At 44.7% G+C, this 26,558-nt stretch overlaps 1 protein-coding gene across 3 annotated transcripts in view; it reads right to left on the bottom strand.

Annotated features, from left to right (window-relative positions):
* Positions 1-26,558, bottom strand: part of FLT4 (fms related receptor tyrosine kinase 4) — a 266,815-nt gene that overhangs the window by 43,468 nt on the left and 196,789 nt on the right. For all 3 annotated transcript variants that reach the window (XM_033927003.1, XM_033927002.1, XM_033927004.1), the window contains 8 exons: positions 24,870-25,001; positions 22,984-23,090; positions 18,912-19,047; positions 16,450-16,554; positions 11,994-12,107; positions 8,584-8,672; positions 4,829-4,961; positions 1,473-1,567 (listed from right to left, as the gene is read on the bottom strand). In XM_033927003.1, the coding sequence (XP_033782894.1) occupies positions 1,473-1,567; positions 4,829-4,961; positions 8,584-8,672; positions 11,994-12,107; positions 16,450-16,554; positions 18,912-19,047; positions 22,984-23,090; positions 24,870-25,001 (911 nt within the window). The remainder of the gene's footprint in view (positions 1-1,472; positions 1,568-4,828; positions 4,962-8,583; positions 8,673-11,993; positions 12,108-16,449; positions 16,555-18,911; positions 19,048-22,983; positions 23,091-24,869; positions 25,002-26,558) is intronic.

Genomic DNA, 26,558 nt, shown 5'->3' with positions numbered 1-26,558 from the left:
TCTTAAGGGACTTCTGATGAAGGCAAAAGCTGCCGAAACATGGTCTGTGTCAGATTCTGTGTACACTTGCTGCCATCTTTTATTTTTGTTATAATCATTAAACATTTATTGTGGACTTCTGGTCTCATCTGGATACTTTAAAATTACAAAGACTAGGAGACTCTCAAGTAAGTTACAGGGAAATACTTGTAAAACCAATAGGAGGAAATTGCCAGAGGTTGTGGTAAGAGCAGATAGCGTAGCTGGTTTTAAGAAAGGTTTGGACAATTTCCTGGAGGAAAAGTCCATAGTCTGTTATAGAGACAGACATGGGGGAAGCCAGTGCTTGTCCTGGATCGGTAGAATGGCATGTTGCTATTGTTTGGGATTCTAGAATCTTGTTACTCTCTGGGATTACGGAATGTCGCTGTTCTTTGAGATTCTGTAAGGAATGTTGCCAGGTACTAGTGACCTGAATTGGCCACTGTGAAGACGGGCTACTGGGCTAGATAAACCATTGACCTGACCCAGTAAGGCTATTCTTATGGCTCCCAGCTGAGGGCAAGAATATTATTCAAGTTAGGTTGTACTTGTTACAAGACATTGTTTGGGTTTCTACCTGATTATTGATCACTTTAAATTTACTTACAGATAGCGTTTTTCTGGGCATTTTAGATTATTTACATTTCCTACTGTAAAAGACTACATATACAAAAGATTTTCCATAGAATTTTTTCTTTTCAAGTTGGGTCATGGGATAAACCCTTTTCTGTCCCGATAACAAACTCCAACTCCTGTCTTTCCTTTAGAAAAATGCTAAAGACCTACTTTGATAAATTCTTCTCAATGTGATTATAATACATTGTGCTAGTACAGTCTCATGACTGTTAATCGTATTGAACTGAGAGGTTATGTTGTTATGTTATTCTTATGTTCTTATGTTCTTTGTGGCTTTCTCCATTTTTGTCGTTAACATGCAGCCATTAATAAAAATTAGCATGTGAGCTCTTACTGTAACCTATTTTGTAGGTGGAAAGGGCTCACATGCAAATCCCATGCTAATCAGCACGCACTAACTGATTAGCACAGATATGCCCACCTCAGTGAAAAATGTAAAAATATTTTTAGCGCATGGCAGTCTGTTCATAGTACCTTCAGGTATTTTCCTGTCCCTGAAGGGTCGCAATGAAAATTTGAACCAACCTGAGGCAATGCAGGGTCGTGTGGCTTGCTCAAGATCACAAGGAACAGCGGTGGGATTTGAACCCTGGCTTCACTAGTTCTACACCTACTGCTCTAAGCACTAGGCGGTCCCTCTACTCCACTGGGGTGTAGGGGGGGGGGAGGGAAGAGGAAAGGAGGAAGGAAACCAGAAAAAAGGGATGTGGTGTTTTATGTTTGACTGAAGAATATTCAGAAACTCTTATGATATGTAATTGGGAAAAACCCAATAATAAAAATAAAGGACAAAACAAATAAAGGCAGCAACCCACCTTTCTGGATGCTAGAAACTCCATGCCTCGAGCCACCTGGAAGCTGTAACAAATTAAGTCCTCCATGGTCAATGGGCTTTGCCACAAGTCATCCACTAATTTTAGAAGGAGAAAAAAAAGAAAGAAATCAAAACAAAGTGCTGCGCAAGAGAAAGACAACTTATATACTCAGAGACTATGCTGTAGACTAGAGAATGACACGGTGACAAAATTCATCGCCGTTCCCGTCCCCGCGGATAACCACGGGAAATAATCCCATGTCATTTTCTAGTGTCTATTTCAACCTCAGTCCTTCTACACCAGCATTCTTCAAAGCAAAGCTTGCGGGACAGTGGTTGTGGCCATTCATACTCTGATTCTTCCCTCTCTCCTTAAAGAATGACATGAAGATGGTTTCCCGCGGGGACAGGAACGGTGATGAATTTTGTCACCGTGTCATTCTCTACTGTAGACCCAACGTGCCTGAGCAACTGATGGATAACTGAGCAGGAGTGAGGGTACAGTAAAAAATGTCACTCCAGGACTTGGCTCCGAGTTCCATTCAGGGTCACTTTAGTGCAGTGGTCTCCAACTCAAACCCTTTGCAGGGCCACATTTTGGATTTGTAGGTACTTGGAGGGCCTCAGAAAAAAAATAGTTAATGTCTTATTAAAGAAATGACAATTTTGCATGAGGTAAAACTCTTTATAGTTTATAAATCTTTCCTTTCGGCTAAGTCTTAATAATAATATTGTCATTTATAGCTAAAGAGACATGTGATCAAGAAACTGTTTTATTTTACTTTTGTGATTATGATAAACCTACCCAGGGCCTCAAAATAGTACCTGGCAGGCCGCGAGCTTCAAACCACTGCTTTAGCTGGAACCAGAAGGCCATCCAGAGCTGGCAGTAGGGAATGCAGGGCCCTGTGTGGATCAGTTTGGGGCCCTCTCTGCTTCTTGGGACAAGATCTCAAATAGGGTTGGGAATTCTTTTTATTTAAACAGAATTCTTTAATTGACAACTACCAGTGCAAACTTAGTGATTTACAAACTTGAGATACCCTGGATATATCCAGACGTACCACGATAGTAAAAATAGAGAACCATCAAAGCGTCATTTGCTATCCAGTATACATTGTTATATTATATCACCTACTTATTACCCTCATTAGAAATAGAGAAGGAGACGGAGAGGGAGATGGAAAAGGAAACGAAGACCTGGCGAAGCTTGAAGAATGGTCTGAAATTTGGCAGCTAAAATTTAATGTTAAGAAATGCAAGGTCATGCATTTGGGCTGCAAAAACCTGAAGGAAGGGTACAGAAGAGCGAGACTTGGGTGTGATTGTATGTGATGATCTTACGGTGGCCAAACAGGTTGAAAAGGTGACGGCGAAAGCTATAAGGATGCTAGGGTGCATAGGGAGAGGTATGGCCAGTAAGAAAAAGGAGGTATTGATGCCCCTGTGTAAGACTTTGGTGAGACCTCATTTAGAATACTGTGTACAATTCTGGAGGCCGCACCGTCAAAAAGATATAAAAAGGATGGAGTCGGTCCAGAGGAAGGCTACTAAAAAGGTACATGGTCTTCGTGATAAGGCGTATGGGGACAGACTTAAAGATCTCAATCTGTATACTTTGGAGGAAAGGCGGGAGAGGGGAGATATGATAGAGACGTTTAAATACCTACGTAATGTAAATGCGCACGATTCAAGTCTCTTTCATTTGAAAGGAAACTCTGCAATGAGAGGGCATAGGATGAAGTTAAGAGGTGAGGGGCTCAGGAGTAATCTAAGGAAATACTTTTTTTACAGAAAGGGTGGTAGATGCGTGGAAGAGTGTCCTGGAAGAGGTGGTGGAGACTGAGACTGTGTCTGAATTCAAGAAAGCCTGGGATAGGCACGTGGGATCTCTTAGAGAGAGGAAGAGATAATGATTACTGAGGATGGGCCATGTGGCCTTTATCTGCCATCATGTTACAATGTTTCTATAATCATAAAGTTCTATGACATCACAATGCAGGTGTAAAGAGCCTTAGCCAATAGGGAGAGGAGGAGATAGTGGATGCTCTGGATGGGCCATTTGGCCTTTATCTGCCATCATGTTACAATGTTTCTATAATCATAAAGTTCTATGACATCACAATGCAGGTGTAAAGAGCCTTAGCCAATAGGGAGAAGAGGAGATAGTGGATGCTCTGGATGGGCCATTTGGCTTTTATCTGCCATCATGTTACAATGTTTCTATAATCATAAAGTTCTATGACATCACAATGCAGGTGTAAAGAGCCTTAGCCAATAGGGTGAGGAGGAGATAGTGGATGCTGTGGATGGACCAATTGGCCTTTATCTACCATCAGGTTACAATGTTTCTATAACCATAAAGTTCTATGACATCACAATGCAGGTGTAAAGAGCCTTAGCCAATAGGGAGAGGAGGAGATAGTTGATGCTGTGGATGGACCAATTGGCCTTTATCTACCATCAGGTTACAATGTTTCTATAACCATAAAGTTCTGTGACATCACAATGCAGGTGTAAAGAGCCTTAGCCAATAGGGAGAGGAGGAGATAGTGGATGCTGCGGATGGGCAGAATGGATGAGCCAGTGGGTCTTTATCTGCCATCATGTTTCTCTTTAACTTTTGGCAGCTGCCAGTTGCACAGCTGACTCAGTTAAGCAGAAGGGCCCAAATTCTATAAATGACACCTAAAGTTAGCCGATCTAGGTCCTTAACAATTAATTAAAAGGCTTAATTGGGGATGATAATTAACAATTAACACCTTGTAATTGATGTAAATGGCACTTAATTGAATGATAGGTGCCACTTTGAGGTAGGCACCTAATCCACGGCGCCTACCAGAAAGTAGGTGTGGTTAGGGGGCAGGTCACGGGCGTATTTTTCATGTGGGTGCTTGTTTAGGACTTAGGAGCATTCAGTAAGGCCAAGAAAATCTCTGGCATAAATAGGGCGCGCCTATGGTTAGGACGCCTTTCGATGCCCACGCCCATTTTAGGCACCACCAAACGCGATTCTATAAAATGCGCCAAGCTTTTCTAGAATCGCTCTGAAGTGCCACACTACTCAGTACCTAAGTTTTAGGCACTGTTTGTAGAATTGGGGCCAGGGTCCCTAGGAGCAAAGCGTCCTATGCAGCCACCCCTGTAGCCCCTCTTTAAGGACAGTCCTGACGCCACTAACCTTGTGAGAAATGTAGACAACGGAGATTCAGTACAGACCGCATTAGATTTCGGTGAAATGCTTCGACTTTACCCAGCTCGCAAGCACACACGTTAAATACCGCTAGTGTCTGAACGGCTGCACAGATATGGCTGGCATTCAGTGGTTTAAGGTCCGGAGGACTAGGGCTTTATTACCTTCTGGTACGATCTGGTTTTTACTCATCAGAAGCCTGTTGAAAATAGCGTGTTCACTGGTACCAACACTCCTGTCTGATCGCACTGCTTCCACCATGGACTGGACCTGACTGCGCAGTCTTGGCGATTTCTCCTGGGAGAGAGATCACACATCGTGGCACATTTTCACAAGATCTAGTCCTCTTTTAATGATGTATAATGGACACGTCTGAAAACAACCTTGGAGATGATGCTGGAGGGCCTTTTTATTTATTTATTTAAAACATTTATACACCGCCTATGAATAAGGCGGTTTCCATAAAATAAGCATAAATAAGCATAAATACATAATTATGAGCACAAAACAGAAATTTACAAGTCCGTTCATTCCTGTCTAAAATAACAAACTACCACTCCCTCCCAGCCTAGAATATCCTCCAAACAATCAATTTATAGCAGAGACAATTAGTAATCAATCTGCTTGTAGACTCGGATGACCAGAGCCAGAACAGAAACGACTTATTCCATGAAACGTATTACAGCACAAAACGGATTTCTTTTTAGATCTGTAATTCATCAAGTCGCTAGGGCTCGAAAACGACTCGATAGCACCTAGCTGACCTCTTCCTTAATGCGTAGCGCGGGTTTTAGCTCATAGGAATTCTATGAGCGCCAGAGCAGTTACCGCCGCTGACGGTGCTAAAACCCGTGTTACGTGTTCGTAAAGGAGGGGGTAATGTATTACAGTCTTAGCCATAAAGCTTCAGCGTATTTTGACAGGGGTTGCCTTATAACAAATAACACATAATTGGAAAAGCTGGAATAGACTGAGTTTTAGTTTTTGGTGGAATTCAGTATGCCATATTTATAAAATGGAAAGAATGTTAGCCATTCAAAATGGGAATTTTAATAAATTTCAGCATGTGTGGAGGCCATTATCAGAATATTGTAAAGAATAAGTATATATTTTTCTACCCTGTTTAGTACAAATGAAAAACAGGGCAGGGGGGAGGGGGATTTTATTACTGAAGAAAATGATTTTATGAAATATAAAATGAAAGGAGGGAGGGGGATAAATTTAATTTGATTAAGATCAATTGTAAAATCTCAATTGAATTATTTATGTTACAATGTTAATATCAATAATCATGTACTTGATGTAAGTTATATAATGAATAAATAATTTTTTTTTTAAAAAAAAAAGCTTCAGCGCAGCCCATGTGTAAATTCTGTATGTGACCCTGTATTTATTTAGTGTTAAACGCCTTTTGCAATAAATTTCAAGAGAGTTGAGATGTTCATACTTGATTTCCCTTGAAACAGAGGCCCTCTTTTACTAAGGTGCGCTAACCGATTATCACGCGCTAATCGATTTAGCGCACGCTAATCGATTTAGCGCACGCTAAATGCTAACATGTGCATGCTAGTCTATAGACACGTTAGCGTTTAACGCACGCTAATCGGTTAGCGCACCTTAGTAAAAGAGGCGGAGAGTGTTGATAGCTTAAAACAAAATTAGATTGGATTATTTGGAATATTTTGGACATTACATGGGAGGTGAGTTTTCACCACTGACATCACAGCTGGAAGCTAAGAGGGCTCCTTTTACTAAGGTGCACTAGCGTTTTTAGCACACGCAGGAAATTACCGCGCGATAAACCTGCGCTACGCTTCTAGAACTAACGCCAGCTCAATGCTGGCGGTAAGGTCTAGCGCGCAGGGCAATTTAGCGCACGCTATTCCGCGAGTTAAAGCTCTAACGCGGCGTAGTAAAAGGAGCCCTAAGTCTGACTTTGGTTGTTTTCCGTAAGACATCCAAATATAGAGTGGAAGAAATGGCCATTTTCAAACCCGCAAGACGTCTAACTTTGTTTTCAAAAATGGCCCAGCTAAATGTTTTGTCCAGCTAGACATCAATTTTTTTTTATTTTTTTTTGCCACTATCAAAAAAAAAATATGAGAGAACGAATGCGGAATGTTTGGGGGTCTAGTAATTTATTTAATAAAGTGTGGAGCCCATTGACTATATTTGTTACCTCACATTAATGGTTGTATATCTCCTTTTCCCTCCCCCCACACATTCAGGGTGGGGGGAGGGAACTGGATTTTGAAGTTATACATTACTTAATTATAATAATATAATCACACAATATGTCTTATGGTATTAATAAGTGTGTGTGGGGGGGGAGAAAATGTCTGTTTTTATATATAACTTGTGTAATTAATAGTGCATTTTATGCTTTATTTTATGTTAAATTAATTGTATTTCACTTTCAAAGTTTGAAAATCAATAAAGATTTATATATAATTAAAAAAAGCCCAAATTAAAAATGTTCAAAATAAGCCATTTGCATGTAGGAGGGGCCAGCATTTTTAATGGGCTGGCCACAAAGGCATTCCAACAGAGCAGTGGGGGAACCTTAGGGGGTACTGCTGTGAACTTCACATGAAGAGCGCCAGGCATAAATCTCCACTGGGGGAGTGTGTGGGGCTATATTTTCATCCCTCCAGCAGTCATCTGGTCAGTTTGGGTTTACAAACCAGTCTAGCCCTGGACGTTTTGTAAAATGTTTGATTATAGCTGTAAAACGTCCAAGTGCTAAGCCCGCCTTAATCCCACCTAAAACACGTCTCTAACACGCCCCCGTAATATTTAGATGCACTGAAGACAAAACGACCAGAAAGTCAGTTTTGAAAATTTCCACTCAAACATTTTGACTAGTAAGCTGTCCGAGTGCCGGATTATGCCATCTTATGGACATCTATCTTTTTTGGGAAATAAACCCCTAAGAACTCTTAATATTTTGAGAATTTTTCAAAATGTCTTTTAACATAAAGGGGCCCTTTTACCAAACCGTGGTAAAAAGTAACCTTAGTGCATCCTGTGTGTTAAGGCCATTTTTACTGCATGGGTAAAATGGCTGCTTTTCCTGTTTTTTTAATGGCCATGGACTATTAGCGCATGAGCCCCTTCCACCATCTATTTTGATGTGCTAATTACACACTAATTGGTTAGCAATGAGCCAAATATGACAAAAGTATGATATTCAAACATTACAACATATTTCAGAAAATATGATGGGACTCATTTTCAAAGCACTTAGACACCCAGGGCCTGATTCTCTATAGCGCGCCTATATTGTAGGCGTGCAGGCATATGACTGTCAATCAACTGTTAGATGCGCGCTGTAGAATCGCTCCTACAGTTTTGTACAGGCGCGTGAAATGCAGGCCAGCATTTTGCAGGCCTACATTTCAGATGCCCACCTCGTGCGGCCAGAGGTGCGCAGTGATGCCTAAGCATGCCTAAGTCAACTTCTGGCACAAACCGTGCCTCCACCAGCCCTACACCCGCTTAGGCCTTGCTATGCGCCTTCGTATACCCGAGGTAGGTGCGTTAGTACAGCACATCTAATTTTTGTTTTTAAATGTGCACTGCCGTTGACCAGTTAGGGGGGTGGCAGAAATAGGCTCAGGGCCGCAGCTGGAGGGCCTCCGCGCATGCACGGACATAGATGTGATGACATCCCGTATGAAGGTGATGCCATCATGTCAACGTCCACGCACTTCCGGATGCCCTCCAGCTGCGGCAACAGGTTTAATGTGCCGCGGCATCAAAAAGTTTGCGGGACACTGCTCTAAAAGATGACATGGATGATACACCCAGCATCTATGGACAAGTAGGAAGAGGTGTTGGTAGAAGATCTCTAGTGTACATATGCTATATAAGAGAGGAGGTGCAAAGACAAACTGAAGTAAGAAGAGTCCGTACATACCCCATAAGGACTGAATCCGTCCCTTTTGGTCCGCAAGTAGTTTGAGAGGTTTCCATATTTACAGAACTCCACAATGACCATGAGAGGACCTGACAGAAGGAAATAAGGGTTAGGAACTATAATTTATTATTAGAGGGGTTGACTTCCAGTGGCAGAGGCAACTGGATTAGCTTGAGCACCAGCATCTACATTATTTGATATATTCAGCAGCACCGTACCAGCGGAGCCTCATGTTAGAACACAGAAACAGGAATTGAGACCTTCAGGTCAGGGCGTGTCAAGATCCGTTAGTGTTTTAGAACTTGATCTACAGCAGGGGTGTCCAATGTCGGTCCTCGAGGGCCGCAATCCAGTCGGGTTTTCAGGATTTCCCCCATGAATATGTATTGAAAGCAGTGCATGCACATAGATCTCATGCATATTCATGGGGGAAATCCTGAAAACCCGACTGGATTGCGGCCCTCGAGGACCGACATTGGACACCCCTGATCTACAGGAATGCACATATATGCACCGATTATGTGCAATGAGACCATCAATGTACGAGTCAACATGGCAACATACACATGTATGTGCTGGCAAACACACATGTAGGTCTGCCATTTTAGAAATGCAACATAGTAACATAGTAGATGACGGAAGATAAAGACCCGAATGGTCCGTCCAGTCTGCCCAACTTGATTCAATTTAAATTTTTTAAAATTTTTCCTTCTTAGCTATTTCTGGGCAAGAATCCAAAGCTCTTCCCAGTACTGTGCTTGGGTTCCAACTTCTGAAATCGCCATCAAAACCGACTCCAGCCCATCTACACCTTCCCAGCCATTGAAGCCCTCCCCAGCCCATCCTCTCCCAAATGGCCATATGCAGACAGACACAGACCATGCAAGTCCGCCCAGTACTGGCCTTAGTTCAATATTTAAGATTATTTTCTGATTCTAGATCCTCTGTGTTCATCCCATGCTTCTTTGAATTCCGTCACCATTTTCCTTTCCATCTCTCTTTCTTTGTCTTTCTCTCTCTTTTTCTCTCTTTCTTTGTCTTTCTCTCTCTCTCTTTGTTTTTATTTCTCTCTCTTTGTTTTTATTTCTCTCTCTCATAGTAACATATAGTAGATGATGGCAGATAAAGACCCGAATGGTCCATCCAGTCTGCCTAACATGATTCAATTTAAATTTTTAAATTTTTTCTTGTTAGCTATTTCTGGGCAAGAATCCAAAGCTTTACCCGGTACTGTGCTTGGGTTCCAACTGCCAAAATTTCTGTTAAGACTTACTCCAGCCCATCTACACCCTCCCAGCCATTGAAGCCCTCCCCAGCCCATCCTCCACCAAATGGCCATATACAGACACAGACCATGCAAGTCCGCCCAGTACTGGCCTTAGTTCAATATTTAAGATTATTTTCTGATTCTAGATCCTCTATGTTCATCCCATGCTTCTTTGAATTCCGTCACCATTTTTCTTTCCATCTCTCTTTCTTTGTCTTTCTCTCACTCTCTTTCTTTCTCTTGCTCTCTCTTTTTCTCTCTTTCTTTGTCTTTCTCTCTCTCTCTTTGTTTTTATTTCTCTCTCTTTGTTTTTATTTCTCTCTCTTTTTCTTTGTCTTTCTCTCACTCTCTTTCTTTCTCTTGCTCTCTCTTTTTCTCTCTTTCTTTGTCTTTCTCTCTCTCTCTTTGTTTTTATTTCTCTCTCTTTGTTTTTATTTCTCTCTCTTTGTTTTTATTTCTCTCTTTTTCTTTGTCTTTATCTCTCTCTTTGTCTTTCTCTCTCTCTCTCTTTGTTTTTATTTCTCTCTCTTTGTTTTTATTTCTCTCTCTTTTTCTTTGTCTTTATCTCTCTCTCTTTGTCTTTCTTTCTCTCTCTCATAGTAACATATAGTAGATGATGGCAGATAAAGACCCGAATGGTCCATCCAGTCTGCCTAACATGATTCAATTTAAATTTTTTTATTTTTTCTTGTTAGCTATTTCTGGGCAAGAATCAAAAGCTTTACCCGGTTCTGTGCTTGGGTTCCAACTGCCGAAATCTCTGTTAAGACTTACTCCAGCCCATCTACACCCTCCCAGCCATTGAAGCCCTCCCCAGCCCATCCTCCACCAAATGGCCATATACAGACACAGACCGTGCAAGTCCGCCCAGTACTGGCCTTAGTTCAATATTTAAGATTATTTTCTGATTCTAGATCCTCTATGTTCATCCCATGCTTCTTTGAACTCCATCACCGTTTTCCTCCCCACCACCTCTCTCGGGAGTGCATTCCAGGCATCCACCACCCTCTCCGTAAAGTAGAATTTCCTAACATTGCTCTTGAATCTATGGGGCTCCTTTTCAAAGTACTTAGACACATAAAGTACCATAGTAACCTATGGTACTTTGTGTGTCTAAGAGCTTTGAAAATGAGCTTCCAAGGCTCCCCAAACTATCACAGTGCCCAATAAAATTTGCCGAGATTCTCGGCGAGAGGGAGAATAGAAGTTCTTGAGCATGCGCAGATGCTTGCTCAAGGCAGGCAGAAGCCGGAGGTGTCAGGTCAAAAGTGCGCTGGGACAAACGCATGCTTTGTCTATGGAACCGAAGCCGGAAGATCTTCTAGGCACACGAGCTGTGCCTGCTTGCCGGTGCCGGTGCTGGTGCTAGACGGGGAGGTGGGTAAATTTAAGTTGTACTGGCGGGGGGGGGGGAGGGGTGTGCCGGTTGGAGCGAGGGGGCCTTTGCGAGCGGGGGGGGGGGGGGGGGGGAGCGATGCCGGTTATCGGGGGGGGGTGGGTGGAAATGTATCAAAGCGAGTTTCCATTATTTCCTATGGGGAAACTCGCTTTGATAAACGAGCATTTTGGATTACGAGCATGCTCCTGGAATGGATTATGCTCGTAATCCAAGGTACCACTGTAATTGTCTATAATTTAGAGCTCCCTAGGAACAAGTAAAAGTCCTGACACTGATGTAAGTGGATATAAACATGCATTACCCCGAGAGTCTTTTTAAACAACCTCTCAGTGCTCAACTTAACCAGCTAGATTAAGGATACCAGTTGTTCAGATTTACCCGGACTTGTCCTCTTTTTAGAGGTCTGTCCAAGCGTCCGGATGAGTTTTCAAAATCCGGCACTTTGTCTGGGTTTTGAAAACCATCTGTGCATATGCATATGCTATGCAATGATGTCATACGCATGCGTGTATGCGAGTGACATCATCAAGGCGCATCTGCATCTGCGCAGATGCCCTCCAGCCGTGGCCCCAAAGCGAAGGGGTTGGTGTGGGGCCGGGGTTGGGAGGGTGGGACGGGGCGGGGCTATGTGTGGAATGAGGCGAGGCCACGCATCCTCTTTTTTTGAGGACAAAATCTGGTAACCCTAAGCTAGATTTTACAGGCACTCGCATCCTCCATAAGGTTCCATGTTTAGAAATTTACCATTGGGTTTCGTGCAGGCACCCAGCAAGTTCACCACATTCAGGTGGTTACCAATATGAATGAGGATCTTCAGTTCTGACATCAGTGCCTTGTGTTCACTTGCGGTAGCTCCCTCTGCAACAGACAGCCAATAAGGTTAAATTCCCCCCTTTTGCTGCTACCTTTCATTCTACGGTCAGCATATATGAACTCAAATAAAACACAAGCAATACATGGTTCTAGCTCAGTGGTCTCAAACTTGCGGCCCGGGGGGCCACATGCGGCCCGCTAGGTACTATTTTGCGGCCCGCGGTCTGTAGTAGTGCTGTCTGTACTAGTACTGCCCGCTCATTGCAGCGTCATCTGGCTTCCCCCATGGCCTCCCGCTCATACCTTCAGGTAATTACCGCAGCCTGCAGAGAGGATTGCTGGTGCTGCAGCGATCCTTGCAGGCTGCTGTTGTCCTCAGCATCAAGTTCCCTCTGCCGCGATCCTGCCCCTGATGTCAGAGGAGGGGCAGGACCGCGGCAGAGGGAACGGAGGCCATTGACAGCCTGCGAGGAACGCTACAGAACCAGAAATCCTCTCTGCAGGCTGCGGCAATTAGCTGAAACTAAGACCAGGAGGCCAGGGGGAAGCTGGAGGATGCTGCAAAGAAGGGGGGAACTTGCAGACCTTCGGGGGGGGGGGGAGTAGATTTATAAACTATAAAGAGTTTTACCTCATGCAAAATTGTCATTTCTTTAATAAGACATTAACTATTTTTTTCTGAGGCCCTCCAAGTACCTACAAATCCAAAATGTGGCCCTGCAAACAGTTTGAGTTTGAGACCACTGTTCTAGCTTGTGCAGATTCTGCCTCTCATAAGAACATAGGAATTGCTATACTGGGACAGACTGAAGGTCCATCAAGCCAAGTATCCTGTTTCCAACAGTAGCTGGGTTACCAGATTTTACAATGGTAAAATCTGGACCCATGGCCACGCCCCCCCAGGCCTGCTCAGTTCCACCCAACCCCGCCTCATTCTACCCAAGTCATGCCCCATTCTGCTTCAGCCTCGCCTCCCAGCCCTGTCCCCCTCAACCTGTTTTCATGCTTGGAGCTGCATCGGGAGGGCATCTGCATTGCATGCGTGGTCCCGAGCTAGAAGCTTCTCAAAACCCAGACAAAGTGACAAGTTTTGAAAAGCCATCTGGACACCTGGACCTTCCCTCTAAAAAGAGGACATGTCCGGGTAGATCCGGATGTTGGGTAACCCTAACAGCAGCCAACCCAGGTCACAGGTACCTGGCAAAATCCCAAGAACTAAAACAGATTTTATGCTGCTTATCCCAGGAATAAGCAGTGGATTTCCCCCAAGACCATCTCAAGAATGGCCTATGGACTTCTCTTTTTAGGAAATGATCCAAATCTTTTTAAAACCCTGCTATGCTGATTTCACCACATTCTCCAGCAACAAATTCCACAGTTTAAATTGCTCATTAAGTAAAGAAATATTTTCTCCAGTTTGTTTTAAATCTGCTACTTAGTAGTTTCGTCGTGTGCCCCCTAGTCCTTGTAATTTTGGAATGGTGCAAAATTACACTGAAATGTGAGCAGGTCTATATTAACTGAGAAGAGACTGCTGCCCCTTTACCTGCAAAGAGAGCTGCTAATGCCTGGGAAGTGATAAACGTACAGCACAGAGGGCATGTCTGGGCATCTGGGTGGCTTTGCAAAACCCGGGACGTTGTCCAGATTTTGAAAAGCAGATTGCATCGGGAGGGGTATGCCCGGATGCAACATGGTGACATCACAGGCATGTGCGGATGCCCTCCTGACTGCGATGAAGAGGCTGAGGGGGGCGGGGCGTGGGCGTAATGGGGTGGGGATGGGTGGGAATGGTTGGAACTGGGCGGGCCTGGAGGGGGGTGGGTCTATGGGTTACCAGATTTTACATTCATAAAATCTGGTAACCCTATCCCTGCATTACTGAAGATGCACAGAAATCTCCTGCTGGTCTCAAACAAACACCCTGGTACTTCTCACGCTTGCACTTCCTCCAGGACAGCACACGGTTCAATGCTTTCGTTGGAGGCTATTGGGAGCTTCTCCTGCATTTTCTAGACTAAAATAAATTAAACAAGTGTTTTGAATTAGTGAATTCCAACAGGGCAATTTTCAGAGGGATTTTGGCAGGCAACGGGAGAAGAGGTAGTAGAGAATGACACGGGGAAAAAATCTGTCCCCGTCACCGCCTCGTCACCGGCCCACCATCCTCTGCACCGCCCCGTCACCGCCGTTCCCTTCACCGCCCCGTCACCGTCACCACCATCCCTTTCACCGCCCCGTCACCGCCACTGCCATCCCATTCACCGCCCCGTCACCGTCCCCGCTGCATCCATATAAGCCTTAGTACTGTAATATTTAACTTATTCCTTTCTTATAAATCAAAGTTCCTGCTGCTGAACTAGAGAAAGAGATGTTCAGCTGGCAGGGCTTTGTTTATAAATTTTTATCAACACAACTAATATACTATTTTATCCTAAAGCAAAAAATAAATAAATAAATATAATTTTTTTTTCTACCTTTGTTGTCTGGTTTCTGCTTTCCACATCTTCTCATTGAATTCCTTCCATCCACTGTGTGTCTTCTCTCTGCGTCTTCCATTTGCTGTTACTGTGCCTCTCCCTTAACCCCCCCCCCAATTGGTCTAGCACCCATCTTCTTCCCTCCGCTCCCGCATAGTCTGGCATCTGTCTTCTTCCCACTCTGTCTTCCACATTTCCCTTCGGGGTCTGTTCCTCTCCACCCTCCTTCAATGTCTGTCCTATTCCTTTCCACCACCACCCTTCCCTCCCTCCTTTACCATCTGTTCCTTTCTACTACCCTTCAGCTCCTCTCGCGTGGCCTATCTACCTTCCTTCCTCTTATTTTCATGGCACGTTACAATGTAATTTGTGCAAGCCACTGGAGCCTGCAAGCTCGGTCCCTGTCCCATCCCCACAAACCATCTCGCTTCTGTGCTCCTATTTTCTCCATTTCTAATATCTCCCCTATGTATCTGTCATTGCCCCCCCTGTGTCCATATACCATCCCCATGGCATGTCCCCTTTATGTCTCTGTCCCTATGCCCCATGCACATAATTTCCCCTCTTTCTGTTACCTTCCTGTGTCCAGATTTCCCCTATCTTCCTCTTCCATACCAGTGTGTCTCTTCTTTTCAACCCCATCTAGCTTTTTTTCCCTCTTTCTTCCCCCCCCCCCCTGCTTCTAGCATCTGGCTCACCTGCCAGTCCTTCCCTTTCTTTCCTGCTGTGGGTTTTTCTTTCCCCTTGGCCCAGAATCCTTGGCCCAGAATCCTTGGCCCAGAATCCTTTTCCCTTTCACTCCCTCCTTCCAATTTGAGCCGGGAACACTAGCGATCGCACGGTCCCCGCAGCCACTACCTGCCTGCCCAATCGATCCTAGTGTTTAGCCAGCTCTCTCCCTTCTCCTCACCTTAGTTTGTAGATTTTCTTTTTCGGCGACCCGCACGCTATCAGAGAGCCGCGCACGCGCGGCTGCTCAGTGTTCAATCTTCTGCTCTGTTGCAACTTCCTGTTTCCGGTTGCGTCAGAGCAGAAGATTGAACACTGAGCAGCCGCACGTGCGCGGCTCTCTGATAGCGTGCGGGTCGCCGAAAAAGAAAATCTACAAACTAAGGTGAGGAGAAGGGAGAGAGCTGGCTAAACACTAGAATCGATTGGGCAGGCGGGTGTGAGCTGCGGGGACCGCGCGATCCTTCATGCCTCACTGCGGGGACAAGACCATTCACCGCCCTGCGGGCGGTGAATGGCCTTGTCCCCGTCGCCGCAGCGACTGCTAGTTTTCTTCCCCGTTTTCGGCGGGTGACCCGCGGCTAAAATGCGGTGGCCGCGGGTAAACCGCCACCGTATCATTCTCTAAGAGGTAGCACAGGTGGTGGGAGTGGAATGGCCTAGCGAAAAGTACATTTGAGGATTTCATTAGCAAAGCCTTGTGCTGTCTGTGCTATGAAGAGTTTCCCTATCAAAATCTGTTTGCAGGCCTGCTGGAGCCAATGTGCCCTGCGGACCATCAAGCCAAGCAGAAGGGCTGAACAGCGCCCTCTACAGGCTAGATTTACTAACACATAATAAAGATGTTGATGCATGTTTCCAGTAAGCAGTGCTGAATAACTAATCTAAACTAAACCTTAAGTTTGTATACTGCATCATCTCCATAAAGATAGAGCTCGACACGGTTTACAGGTAATTCAATAAATGAGGGAAGGACATAATAAGAAATTAGAGGTTAAGAAGAAGAAGAAGAAGGTTAATATTCATTAGCACACTTTAGTACATACAAACATTAGAATTACCATACTGAAAGGTCCATCGAGCCCCTCCTTCTAACTGGAGGCCATCCCTATCGCAAGGACTAGGCAGGATCTAGTGCTCTGGGGGGGGGGGGAGGGGAGAGTCTTTGAGTCGCTTACCTTTCAGCATTTTAACTGCAACGGTTTCACAGCTGCTGCTTTTGTTAATTCCAAATGCCGAGGCTTCCACCACTTTCCCAAAGGCTCCGTGGCCCAGCACTTTCCCTGCAGAGGAGGTAAAGGCAGGACACATTCAGACCTTGTGAATACCGGAGGGGTATTAAGCCCCCCCCCCCACCCCCCAGGGTGAATCTTTTGCCTCGCGCTCTCACAGTTAACTTCCAGGCCCTACATCAATCCCCCTTCTCTAGGTTTTGATAGTTACATTCAACAGGGTTAATAATGAGCCTACAGCTGTCAGTGTTTTGTTAAATATTGGCCTCTGTGGACAGCAAGAAATCTGGATATTTAGTGACAGTATCTGGTAATAGCTGTTACTGAATATCTGATGTTTGCAGTGAGTACTGTGGCCATCTGGAGAGTGGTACTATTTGCTTTTGGTTTCGGCCGCGCACTCTCTGCAAATCTCCACGCAACTGTTCTTTTGGATTGATTAGTTTTTCCACGTATCTACTACCATAGGACTATCAGGGACCCCTGAAGAAGACTATCTTGTCGAAACACGGACCGTGTTGGGTCCTACGCTCTCAGCGTACTAGGTCCTTAAGGTTTTGATGTGGATTATTTTACTTTTATGTGGATTGTTCACATTGACTTTTGGAACTTTTAAATTTTCAATAAAGTCCATTTCAGGAACATCGTCACTCCACAGTGTTTTTTTGGTTTCACTATTTAGCTGCTATTCAGATTCCCAATCCACATACACTTGGGGCAGTCTTTTTTCAATTCTAAATTATGCAGATAATTATCTGGATAATCCAGATAAGTTGGATACAAACAGGAGAAACTGCCCTCACAGCAGTGAATGGCAAATACAACAATAATCAAATGAGGCTATATACATTATACAGTATTTGTATTCATTCAACATGGTTTTTTTAATATTGTCAAGGCTCATTTATGAAATTAAGCTTTTGACAAGTATATTTAGTTAATATGTTTTTAAGTAATACATTTATGGTTATTGTAAATATTTATTATTACATATATAATATTTTATGATTTTTTTTATGAACTACAGATGGCCCATTTATACATCCTTGTCTTTGTTTCTTCTCTTTTATTTATGATTTTTGAGAGGACTGTACACTTTCATTGGTTAATTGTATATCTGTATTGATATGTTATATTTAGACTCCTGAGGCAGGCCCTTGTGTGCCGAAACACCATTGCGTCGAGTCTATTTACCAATAAAGAGACTGAACATCAATTGCTCATCTTTGTTGTTGCATTTGCTAATCCAGATAAGTGCCAGCTCTTCCTCATCTCTGCTCATGGACCACCCGGCTCTAACCAGACAGTTCCATGGTGGTTAAGAGGAAATATTCAGTAGCATCATATAGACCAGTGTATCGCAAACTCTGTGCCCTGGTACACTAGTGTAACTCCTGAGATTTCAGGTGTGCCAAGGCACACTGGGGAGGAAGAGAGGCGCCGGTGCCGGTTGACTGTCTATAGGACGTGCCTCATATCAGAGCCCTTAAAGGACTTCTTAACATTAGAAAAGCTGTAAAAAAATGGCATTTAGGCCTAGTCCAGGGGTAGGTAATTCTGGTCCTCGAGAGCCGGAGCCAGTTCAGGTTTTCAGGATATCCACAATGAATATGTATGAGATGGATTTGCATGCACTGCCTCCTTGAGATGCAAATCTATCTCATGCATATTTATTGTGGATATCCTGAAAACCTGACCTGGCTCTGGCTCTCGAGGACTGGAATTGCCTACCCTTGGCCTAGTCACTCCTTCAACCCTTCACCAGCATCAGTAAGTAATCCTGTATGAAGATATATCGCAACGCACTGTATGTAAACCCTATATTGTAATGCTGTGAATGTAAACTGTAACCCGTTCTGAGCTCTTTGGGGAGGATGGGATACAAGTCTAAAAAAATGCTCCAACGCTGCAACGACGCTCATAGAATTCCTACGAGTGCTGGAGTACCATCGGAGCATTTAACGCTCCAGGCTATGGTAGAAACTTCTACCACAGCCAAACAGAGGCTCTGTGTGAGGCCCTAAGTCACGGGTGGGCAACTCCGGTCCTCGAGGGCCGGAATCCAGTCGGGTTTTCAGGATTTCCCCAATGACTATGCATGAGATCTATTTGCATGCACTGCTTTCAATGCAGATTGGGGGAAATCCTGAAAACCCGACTGGATTCCGGCCCTCGAGGACTGGAGTTGCCCACCCCTGCCCTAGCTTAATGACCCTGCTGACCCCACCCTGATAGCCCTAGCTGTAGGACTCCAGCATCTCTCTGTCGAGCACACTAGAAACCAGAGGAGTTGTCAAGGTCAACATTTAAGCAGAATCCGGCCCTGGAAGAGTGCAAACGAACCAATAGATCTCACAGCCATTAGTGCACATTCTTCTCCTTAGCAAGGATCTGTGGTTTCCTCGTACCTAGCCGGAGGCGGTCACGTGGAAACTCCCACTTGCTGGAATCGTAGGGGAGGTATTCACACTGCTCCTCCAAGGGCACCTCACCAGGGTCCATGATGATTGACAGGTAGCCTGTCTTGATGTCAGCATGAGCGGGCTGCAGGAAACAGGAAGAAGATGCGCTTACATTAAAAACGTTGTTCTTCCTGCAGCTCTGCTTTTTCTTATCGGACTGAATCTGGGATTTGGACTTTAGGGGGGATGGGGGGTGTCAAGGAAGCATGACTCCTAACCATCAGGTTACGCAGTCTGCTTCCTCTTTTGATTGTGCAGTGAACTGCAAATGAACTGTCCCGGATTATCTTTGTTTTCCCAGCTCATCTCTAATTGACCCAGTACAACCAGGAAAGAAGTCGAAGAAATGGTGAGCGCATAAAAGTTTTGGATTCATTATGAGCTGATGAGTGGAGCATTTCAAACCCAACAGGGAAATGTTAGTAGTGGGTGGACAGTTCCGGAGATAAATTGCATTTGATGTGATGTTAGGTAGGGACAGAGGAAATCCACACTTCCATTTCCATGAATAATTAGGTGAAAATGACATTGGATAGATGGATCCCACACTGACACGTCATTTCCATGTCATGCATCCATTTTGCCCTCCTTTTTTCTTTCCAGCTGCTGAGAGGAGTTCACTCTTCCATTATTTTCTTTTCAGAATTTTTGGGGGGCAAATTTAACAATCATCAGAGTTAAAGGGTTGATAATAGAGAATGACATGGGGAGAAAATTTTCCCCATTCTCGCAGGAGCTCAATTTCTCCGACCCATCCCCGCAAGTTTGGTCGCTGTCCCTGCCCCATTCCTGTAAACTCTGCCTTAACTGCACAAGTCTCAAACACTTAGAATTTTAAAGTGTTCGAGGCTTGTGCAGATGGGGACGGAGCTTAGGCATTGGTGGAATGAGGCATTATGACATCACAATCTGAGCTCTAGAATGTTGCTACTTATGATTTTAAAGGGTTTGAGGCTTGTGTAGATGTGGACGGAGCTTAGGCATTGGTGGAATGAGGCATTATGACATCACAATCTGAGCTCTAGAATGTTGCTACTTAGGATTTTAAAGTGTTTGAGGCTTGTGCAGATGAGGATGGAGCTTAGGCATTGGCGGAATGGGGCATTATGACATCACAATCTGAGCTCTAGAATGTTGCTACTTATGACATTAAAGTGTTTGAGGCTTGTGCAGATGAGGACGGAGCTTAGGCATTGGTGGAATGAAGCACTATGACATCACAATCTGAGCTCTAGAATGTTGCTACTTAGGATTTTAAAGTGAGGCTTGTGCAGATGAGGACGGAGCTTAGGTATTGGTGGAATGAGGCATTATGACATCACAATCTGAGCTCTAGAATGTTGCTACTTAGGATTTTAAAGTGTTTGAGGCTTGTGCAGATGAGGATGGAGCTTAGGCATTGGTGGAATGGGGCATTATGACATCACAATCTGAGCTCTAGAATGTTGCTACTTAGGATTTTAAAGTGTTTGAGGCTTGTGCAGATGAGGACGGAGCTTAGGCATTGGTGGAATGAGGCATTATGACATCACAACCTGAGTTCTAGAATGTTGCTACTTAGGATTTTAAAGTGTTCGAGGCTTGTGCAGATGAGGATAGAGCTTGCAGGAATGGGGCAGGGACAGGAAAAAAACTTGTGGGGACGGGAAAATGAGTTCCATGTCATTCTCTAGTTGATAACAGGATGAAGTCGGACCAGAGAGCCTTTAATATAATGGTCATTAGTCTTTGGCATAAAGTATACAAAGACAGAATTTAAGATCTCAGTATGTATACTTTGGAGGAAAGGCAGGAGAGGGGAGAGAGGAGAGAGACACATTGACCTACATGGCATAAATGTGCATGAGGGGAGTCTCATTTGAAAGGGAGCTCTGGAATGAGGGGGCATAGGATGAAGGTGAAAGAAGATAGACTCAGGAGTAACCTGATGGAAATCTCCCAGTGGGGGTGGTAGAGACAAGGACGTTTTCTGAATTCAAGAAAGCTTGGCATAAGTACATAAGATATTGAAGGGAGAGGAAAAGATAGTAGAGTGGATGGGCAGACGGGTTAGGCCATATGGTCTTCATCTTCTGTCATTTTCTAGGCTTCCAGGTTTCTATGACAATATTAGAATTTGAAGTCATTCATTTATATGTTCATACATGAAACAGGTACACGAACAGCTGGAGCAGTTCAAGCAAAAAAAGAAAAGAAAGAGAAAGTGAGTGGAGGAGTTAGCTAATGGTTAGTGCAGCGGACTTTGATCCTAGGGAAGTGGATTCAATCCCCACTGCATCTCCTTGTGACCCTGGGCAAATCACTTAATACTCCAGTGCCCAGGTACAAAAACAGATTGTGAGCCCCAGTGGCGTAGCAAGGGTAAGAGGTATCTGGAGTGGTGGCGCCCCCTCCTCTCCATACCCATGCTCCTTCTGCACCCCCCACTCCTTTCTGCCCCCCCCACTCCACACTTTTGCTGTCCCTCCCCCCCGTACCTCTAAATCTTCCCCAGCATGAGTGGCTTCCCTAGCATGCTCCTCACGTTGGATTTCCCTCTGATGCCACTTCTTGGCCCCGTGACCCGGAAGTGATTCAAGGGGGGAACCAGGCTGGCATGAGCAACAGGCAAGAGAAATTGCTTGCGCTAACGAAGATCTATAGAGGTACGGGGGGGGGGGGATGGCACAAACATGGCATGGTGTGGTGGGGCAGGACAGAGAGTTGGTGGCACCCCCGCCGACATGGTGCCTGGGGCGGTCTGCCCCCCCCTGCCCCTTCTTACTACACCACTGGTGAGCTCACTACGGACAGAGAACGTACCTGCATATAATGTGTATAGCATTGTATATATCTAGTAGCACTAGAGCAGGGGTGTCAAAGTCCCTCCTCGAGGGCCACAATCCAGTCGGGTTTTCCCCAATGAATATGCATGAGATCTATTTGCATGCACTGCTTTCATTGTATGCCAATAGATCTCATGCATATTCATTGGGAAAATCCTGAAAACCCAACTGGATTGCGGCCCTCGAGGAGGGACATTGACACCCCTGCACTAGAGAAAATAATTAGTAATAGCACTGAATCCCAGACCACGTCTCCTTCCCTCCCCCAAGAAATATTTCCCCCAAAATGCCATTTTGGAATTGTTCTGGAGGGAGGAAGATTGTTAACTACTTAATCATATTTGTTGCTTTCAGTAGAAGCCTCCAATTAGCCACATCTCAGAGATCATTACTATAGTGTTTTCATCAGTCTGGATTAGAATAGGGTAAACTACTATTTGCATGAAGTTAGTCTTAAGTAGAGGAGCAACCGAAAGGCAGCTATTCAGCTCCCCTGGGTGAATCCGTTCTACCATACTCTCTTTAATTTATAACATTTTATTGAAGGAATTAAATAAATATAATATAAATAGATTTTCATTTCAAATAGATTCACAATTATGATATTTTCATACATATTTCTATTATTCCTCCAAAATATATTTCCATATCAAGCCCCCTACTCCCCCCACCTCCCTTCCCCCATCCCATTCACATTGTATTGAAGTAATTAATCAAATTATAATAAATTATTAAATTTACATACATATTTCTATCATTCCTTCAATATACATTTCTATATGACCTATTCCATCCGACCCCTGCATCCCCCAATTCTCCCCTCCCGAATGGAAGATGATACATTATTACCAGGTATTGCAATGCTATAAATGTTTCCAAAGCTTCGATGTAAAATATTAATAATCATACTTCATGCCCTAGAGGAAAGATTTTGATTATATGGGTCCCAAATTTTCAAAAAGAAAGGTGTACGTCTTAGAAACTTACAAACATCCCTAACTTCAAATAAAATTTAACGATGAAGTTGGTTCCTCCAATGCCAAAAACTAGGAGGATCTTTCTGTAACCAATATTGCAAAATACATTTGTGACCAATCATGCATGCCTTTTGAAATGAAAGGCATCTTCCTTGTTCAAATACCCCACAAGCAGCAGCTTTACCAAATAATACCCCCCTTACTCTCTTTACTTACTCTCTTTATGTTACAGAAGATGAGAATGAGGAGGATCCAGAAGAATACCGCAATGACTCCTGTGCCGATAAGAATTACAATCTCAACGTTCGTCTTATCATCGGACCCTGAAAGACACAAATCAGGTAGGCTCACTTTGTACATGCAGAGTAAGAAATCACCAGGTTTGGCAGTTACGTATTTGCTCTGCAGGGCAGAAATCTTGCTATCCTGGAGAAAACACAATTATTGCCCAGTGATTGGACCCAATAACAAAAGGTTATTCAAAGATGAAGTTATATATGAGACTAGTATTTTAGCCCGTGCTAGAATATATATGTCTGTCTGTCTTTCCTTATTTCTGTCTCTCTCTCCCTCCCGCTGTCTTTCTTTCTGTCTGTCTCTCTCCCTGGCCCCCTTTGTCTGTCTGTCTTTCTGTTTCTCTCCCTGCCCCTGTGTCTTTCTTCTTTTCTTTCTGTCTCCCATTTTCCCACTGTTTTGTATCTATATGTCTGTCTCTCTCCCTGCCTCCTATGCAGCAGCATTTCTCTACCCCCCCACTTCCCTGTGCAGCAGCCACAGCAGCATTCCCTCCCCCTCCATTTCCGTCCCCCCACACTACTTCCCTGTGCAGCAGAAGAATTTCCCTACCCCCCTTTTCCCTTCCCGCGGTCTGGCCGACTCCCTTAGTCCCTTTCTACCCCCCCTTCCCTTGCCGCGGTCCCGACAAACCTGCAACTCCAGCAGCGTCTGCAGCACTCTACACACACTGCTTCGGGGCCTTCTACTGCCCTGATTTGCTCTGCCGTGTCTCTGATGATGTCATCAGGGACGTGCCAGAGTAAATCAGGGCTTTAGAAGGCCCCAAAGCAGCGTATGTAGAGTGCTGCAGATGCTGCTGGAGTCGCAGGTTTGGAGTCGGGACCGCGGGAAGGGAAGGGAAGTGAAGGGAAGGGGGGAGGCGGGAAGGGACTAAGTGAGCCGGTCGGATCACAGGAAGGGGGGGGAGGGACTAAGGTAGCTTGTCGGATCGCGGGAAGGGAAGGAGGGGCGACAAGGCAGTAAGTGAGCCTTACCGATCGTGTAGAGAGCAGGGAGTCCAGCGCTGGCGGCCAGTCCTGCGAGTGTAGGTAGGGGCTGGGGACTCGCGCATGCGCACTCTTGCGGCCACAGACCTACTGATCACAGATCAGAGATCACGGAAGCACGCAGGTAAGAGTGCACATGCACGGCTAGGGTTTTATTATATAGGATGTCAAGATCACATAGTGAGGAGAGAAGAAGGTAAATTATCCCCAGCTCAGTAAAAACTAGAAGCCCGATATTCTAGAAAAGCTGAGCTCCTAAATCTATGATCCAGAATATATGCCCTAGTATCTGCCATCCTTAGGAGCCAAACTGGTCAATATTCAAAATGATTTAACTGGCCAGAAACAGCTGCTGACCAGTTAAGTTGCTTGGTCAGAGATATCTGCTAATTTTCGGCGGCATTTAACCGGTTAGTGCTGCTGAAAATGACCAGTTAGCGCCTAACACCAAACTGGCTATTTTGGGGGTAGAGTCAACACTTTGGCCAGTTAAGTGCTGATAGCTGGCCAGGTACCTTCATAAATGAGATTGCAGATGGACAGATGCCCTCCTGACAAGCGAACAGATTGAGGGTGTGGGCCTAGGGGGCGCAGCCACGGGTCCAGATTTTCGCTCCGGAAAATCTGGTAACCCTAACACAGGGTGACTACATGGGGGTATCCAGTCTGGGGAGAAGGGGGGGGGGGGAGAATGAGGTGCCAAACTACCCCTCTGAATCACTGAGTCTGCAAGTATGACAGCCCAACACGAAAGGCGGTTACCGAAAGCCATCTGTGCTCCAGTGACTGCCCGGCTTCAGCACCGGCTGGTGACATTACCTTCCACGGAGACGCTGGCTGACGAGTTCACACAGCCCCTGCCATTGCAGGCTCTGCAGAGGTAGGTGCCGGCGTCCTCTTCTCTTACCCTCTGAATACTCAATGTCTGATTCGATTCCCTCAGAACGATCCCTGAAATAAAAAAAATGAATCGTTGAGAGCTTCCCATGAGTGCTTCCACCCTAGGATAAATCTGTCCTCTGACCAGATGCTTCCCTTCTTCCAATAAGACTACCATTTTCCCTCTGATTTCCTTTCCTCTGATTTCTTTTTCTCCTGGCGTAGCAAGGGTGAGAGGCGCCCTCCCCCGTCCCCCCGCCACATTCCCTTCCCCCATACCTCTGCATTGAGAGGAAATACTTTTTTACAGAAAGGGTGGTAGATGAGTGGAACAGTTTCCCAGAAGAGGTGGTGAAGACAGAGACTGTGTCTGAATTCAAAAGGGCCCTGGGAAAGGCACGTGGGATCTCTCGGAGAGAGGAAGAGATAATGGTTACTGTGGAGGGGTCATTTGGCCTTTATCTGCCATCATGTTACAATGTTTCTATCAAGTTTCAAGTTTATTTTTAATTTGATGAATCGCTTATTTAGATTCACTAAGCGAGATGCAACTTTAATAAAAAGTATAAACATGTATGTAAGTCTACTATTTACATTTTAAAATTATAGGTTAGACCGACAGGCATAGAGACTAACTGATAAACAAGGTAAAAAGGGGGAAGAACTACAATTCAATGCAGGTGTAAAGAGCCTTAGCCAATAGGGAGAGGAGGAGATAGTGGATTCTCTGGATGAGCCATTTGGCCTTTTTCTGCCATCATGTTACAATGTTTCTATAACCATAAAGTTCTATGACATCACAATGCAAGTGTAAAGAGCCTTAGCCAATAGGGAGAGGAGGAGATAGTGGATGCTGCGGATGGGCAGACAGGATGAGCCATTTGGCCTTTATCTGCCATCATGTTACAGTGTTTCTATAACCATAAAATTCTATGACATCACAATGCAGGTGTAAAGAGCCTTAGCCAATAATTCTATTGGAGTTCCTTTCTAGCCCAACTCCTGTAAACCGTGCCGAGCTCCGTGGCGGGCGTGGGCAAGGCATGGGCGTAACAGGGATGGGTGGAACTGGTTGGGCTTGGGGGTTGGTTTATGGGTCCGGATTTTAAGCAAGTAAACTCTGGTGACCCTACTTACAGCGCTTATTTGCTTTGCTGTCACTTATGCACATAAATGTACCCACAAAAATCGCTGGCATTCTGTACATTTATGCGTGTAAGAACTGTGTTGCTGGGAGCAGCCTCAGCTCCCAGTCCAATTCCATTACCAAACCACATACTCCTTGAAGACACTAGAAATGTTTCCATGACATTTTGCCCCTGCCTGTATAGCAGAGGAGGATGGCTGGGAGAGTGATTCATCTGATCATAGCCCCTCCCTCTTTGCATTCTAAGCTCTACCCACTGTGTTCTCTATATAATAAATCAAAACAATTTTTATGCATTTAAAGATATATACAGTAAAACTTTGGATTGCAAGTAACTTGGTTTGCGAGTGTTTTGCAGGACAAGCAAAACATTTGATTAAATTTTAACTTGACATACAAGCAATGTCTTGCAATACAAGTACATATAAGAACATAAGAACAAAAGAAGTTGCCTCTGCCGGGTCAGACCAGAGGTCCATCGC

The sequence above is a fragment of the Geotrypetes seraphini genome, chromosome 18, assembly GCF_902459505.1.
Source record: "Geotrypetes seraphini chromosome 18, aGeoSer1.1, whole genome shotgun sequence".
NCBI classification, from domain to species: domain Eukaryota; kingdom Metazoa; phylum Chordata; class Amphibia; order Gymnophiona; family Dermophiidae; genus Geotrypetes; species Geotrypetes seraphini.
The sequence above is the reverse complement of the archived record's forward strand: the minus strand, read 5'-3'. Positions and strand labels throughout refer to the sequence as shown.